Source organism: Atta cephalotes (assembly GCF_000143395.1).
Source record: "Atta cephalotes unplaced genomic scaffold scaffold00008, whole genome shotgun sequence".
Classification (NCBI taxonomy): domain Eukaryota; kingdom Metazoa; phylum Arthropoda; class Insecta; order Hymenoptera; family Formicidae; genus Atta; species Atta cephalotes.
The window spans coordinates 7,185,344-7,189,740 of record NW_012130072.1 but is presented as its reverse complement, the minus strand read 5'-3'; the positions used below and the strand labels follow the sequence as shown (position 1 = coordinate 7,189,740).

Sequence of the window (4,397 nt, the reverse complement as noted above, 5' to 3'; positions counted from 1 at the left end):
GTCGTGTGTGTGTGTGTGTGTGTGTGTGTGTGTGTGTGTGTGTGTGTGTGTGTGTGTGTGTGTGTGTGTGTGTGTGTGTGTGTGTGTGTGTGTGTGTGTGTGTGGTGTGTATGCATATTATATCTACTATATTTTTATAAACCAAGCATATTTTATCAAAATACAGAAATTCTCGATGTTTCTCGATGATTCATCAAAATACAAGAATAAAACTGAACCATATCAAATAATTCTTCTTAATAAATTAATTAATTTATTTACATAAAAAAACAGCTGATTTTTATTATTTTAAAGTAAAGAGACTTTGGACATTTTCTAATAAAATTTTCACTATCAAGATGTTTATTCAACAGATATATACATTTTAGAGAAATTCTTTTATACAAATTTTTTATAAATTTTGGAGTTTATTTTAATTTTTGAAAATATTAAATATAACAAACTAGCAATCAAAAAGTCAAGCATTTACTGTCTGATAAATATAAACATATTTGTATAAGATAATTCTATTAAACTATATATATATATATATATTACAATAATTAAATAATAATTAATAAATTAACAATTATATGATTTATTTTATAAAGTAAATAAAAGTAAATAAAAGTACATATCTTTAGTTTCAATATACAAATGTTTAGATCTTTTTATATAAAAACTGTCTAATATTAATTTGAAATTAATAACAAATAATTCTTTATACTTTTTTCGATATATATAAATATATAATAATTACTTTTATTGTACATAATGTACATTTCTTTAAGAAGTTCGATTAATCTTGCAATGCATCTAAAAGTATGCGATAAAAATATCTCAACAAAAGAACAGAATCTTCCAGCATGTTTTTAACGAACGCGGGTTCTCCGTAAGTGCTAGTTGCTACAGCCTAAAGTACACACTACACTGCAAATATGGCGGAGTGAAGAAAACGCGCGATTATATCGCACCGCTAATGACTTTCGCAAGCTTTTTATCACCATGCACTATGTGCGAATGAAGCACAGGTGGCTTGTAATGGCACGGTAAGCCTGGAAAAAGTTCACAGCATGAGGCAGCTACCGATTATCTTGTCGCGACAATAGATTTGATATGTGAACACAATATAGTTGAAATACATTATATACATAAAATTATATTTTTTAAGTAATTTCAATAATTATTAGCTTGCATTAATACTTACTTAATTAAGAAATCAGTTTACCACAAAACAAGATTAAAAGATTTACGTTTATGCTGTAAATAACATTTAAGATAAAGTCTTTATTTTTTGTTTTCTCAATCTTTTTCATCAATGTTTTTTTATATAAAGTTTCTTAAAAAATTTTTAATTTCTTTATTTTTATATAATTTTATACTTTTTTCCTTAATTTGTAAATTAAACCATGTTAATTAAAATTTTAATAACTGTAAAAAATAATTTTGCTCTTTGTGTTCATTTCCAAAAATTAATAAAATATTAATAAATAAAAAAAACAACAATCTATTATTTTATAATAAATGTAGTAATAATAACAATTTTGCTTGATGTATTAAAAACTAATAAACTAAACATTTATCACCAATAATAACCAATATGATGATTTCTAAATTATCTGTATTTTAAATACATTTGAAATGTAGATACATATTTTATGATACTTCGCACTATATAGAATCGAGTGTTAACGCTACTTTAGCATCATAAAGCATTGCAAGAATAAATCTTCATTTCGCTCGATTAGCCCCTTTTCATATTCAGCACTCGTGGTAACAACTCGTTATGAGTCGAATATGACCCGTTTTCGAGAGACGAAGATATTTCCAGGCAATTCTCATGCGTTTTCTAAATTATACGTTAGATTAGAATTTTACGTACCAACGAGTGAATTCTTACCGCGGCCTTTCCTTTATTTATAAAATAACGTTCATCAAAAATATTAATAATTTTTTGCAAATATCCGGCATAATTTTACAATTATTGACGCATCTGAAGTAATTTATTCTACATAGCTCTTGATATAACAAGGACTCGAAGAATTAAATTAAGTTACTATGATTTAATTGAGATTGTTAATTATTTTCATAAATCTTCTTAATTATGTAATTCTTTTTTTACAACAATTTTAAATAACAAAAGTTCTTTATATTCATTCAAACTTTTATCATTACCTTAATAATCAAGACACGCTAACGAAGTTAAGCGAAACATTCTAAGAACACTCTATGTAATTATGTATTATCAAGTTTCTCAGAATCTAGGTTGAACAATGCTATTTTTTGGTTAATTAAAAAAAGAAATATTTTCTAGATTTTAATTTTGCATGAACGATAAATAGTTTTTCTTTGATGTAGATTTAATTTAACTCCGAAATGTAAGGTATTCTCAAGAATGTGGAGTATTAGAGAGCACTGTTTTGCTTTCTTAATTTATTAAAATAGCACGTAATGCCGTTTCCACTTGCCTTCCAACCCTTAATGGGCAACATTGAATAGAAATAGTCATCTAAAAATGGATCCATAACAACTGTTAGACCGCGTTCTATTCCGAGATCCCACACTTGCTTCGACTTACTTAGCTCAGTCACATCGTTCTGTCTGTTAAGATGTAATTACTGTCATTAATTTTTTAAAAACTGTCGATATTTAGCATTAATATTATATTTAACGTTATATTTATAAAAAATCAATATTCTTTATGATGTTTTAAACTGATTTACATTTTTTACACTATTCGATATATTATTATAGATTATTGTGATGATTATCAAAAATTACAATCAAAATGTATATAATATGTAAATAATGTAAACTTTTTTTCCGCATAAATTATGTAACGTAATATTAATATACTGATATTATTAATTTCTAATTAAAATACGGAGCCATGTTTTACTATCAAATATAAACATGTATAATATGTGTATCTCTTGATGCATTAACAGATTAGTAAAACATAATTTGTATAAAGAGAACACCGTTATCATATGCTTTAAAACTGAATTGTAAATGTCAAGTTAATATAAAAGATAATTCTTTCAATATCAAAACATAATAATCAACTTATTAATCATTAAAAATTAATGTAGTATATTGCCAAAAGTACCGTAAATACATACTTTATGAATATAAATAAATAGATAAAGAACTTACGTTTTATTGATTTAAATAAGTTTTTCTATGTTGATTCTATGTGATTAAAAATTGACTTCTAACATAATTTAAACATCTGTTAAAAAAACTTATTCACATATTAATAATACAAAAATATTCATGAATTATTTTATATGAAAAATTGCTTTTTCAAATAGCAGTAGTTAATCTTTGTATCGCAGCATATACAAAAGATCAAATGGTATTTTCCTGCTATATAATTAATATATTGCGATCTAATCAACAAACAATATAATTTAATGACAATTTCTAAACAAGATTCAACAATAATATTCTAATCAACAAACATTATGGGCAATTTAGCAATGTAGTTTGTGTTATGAATCAATTTCTATCAATTTGGCCACTTTCAAGTATATGATTAAAATAATTAATTAAAAAATATATATATATATTTATTTATTTCTTATCGTAAACAGTAATGATGAAATATAGTAAAATAAAACAATGATAAATAGAACAACTTTATACAAATAATAGAACATTTTTATATCATGCTTAATGATAGGGAATATGTTTCATTTACATTCTGAAATATGCCACTGCATTACCTGAGCATAGATAAATAAATGATTAAACTACTGCATGCTTCTTGTATGCTTCTCAGAAATACGTTTTGAAAGCATAGAATACTCACTCGGAAATGTCGTCGCTTTCACGCACATAATTGAAGGTGCAACAGTATCCGTCCGGCGTCTTGCGAAACTTAAAAAGCGTCGAACAATTTGTGTATTTTCCATGTAGCTTACATTTCAATAGCATCATCGAACATTGCGGAGTCAGCTGGAAAATGCAAATACGCGACATATATATTGACGTAAATTGCCACAATTTTCTGAGCGATAACAACGAAGATCGATATGCAAAGTATCGTGCAAATAATATTTTAATTGATTTTCTAAGGAAACTTTGTGTTTAAAGTATGTACATCATCAAAAAAATGAAGTGCCTGCCTATAAATGATTTCTGTTTGCTAAAATTATCAGAGAACTGAAAGTTAAGAAGATAAATTTAAGCAGGGAGAATTCATAAAAAAATCGGTATAATAGTAATGGAATTATAAAGAAATTTGCATTTAAAATTAGACGAACTTGAATTTAAACTTCCGTTCTTACACTAAACAATAAAAATTAAACAATTTACCATTACAGTTATCTAATTATTGCATAATTAAAAGGATTTTATACGTATATCAACATATAGATATATATATATATATATATATATATATATATATATAT

General features: G+C 25.3%; 1 protein-coding gene across 1 annotated transcript in view; it reads right to left on the bottom strand.

Annotated features, from left to right (window-relative positions):
- Window positions 1–4,397, bottom strand: part of LOC105627391 (sodium channel protein Nach-like) — a 43,509-nt gene that overhangs the window by 1,019 nt on the left and 38,093 nt on the right. Inside the window, exons 6-7 of the mRNA XM_012208673.1 lie at window positions 3,794–3,939; window positions 2,448–2,580 (exon numbers count right to left, since the gene is read on the bottom strand). Of these exons, the coding sequence (XP_012064063.1) occupies window positions 2,448–2,580; window positions 3,794–3,939 (279 nt within the window). The remainder of the gene's footprint in view (window positions 1–2,447; window positions 2,581–3,793; window positions 3,940–4,397) is intronic.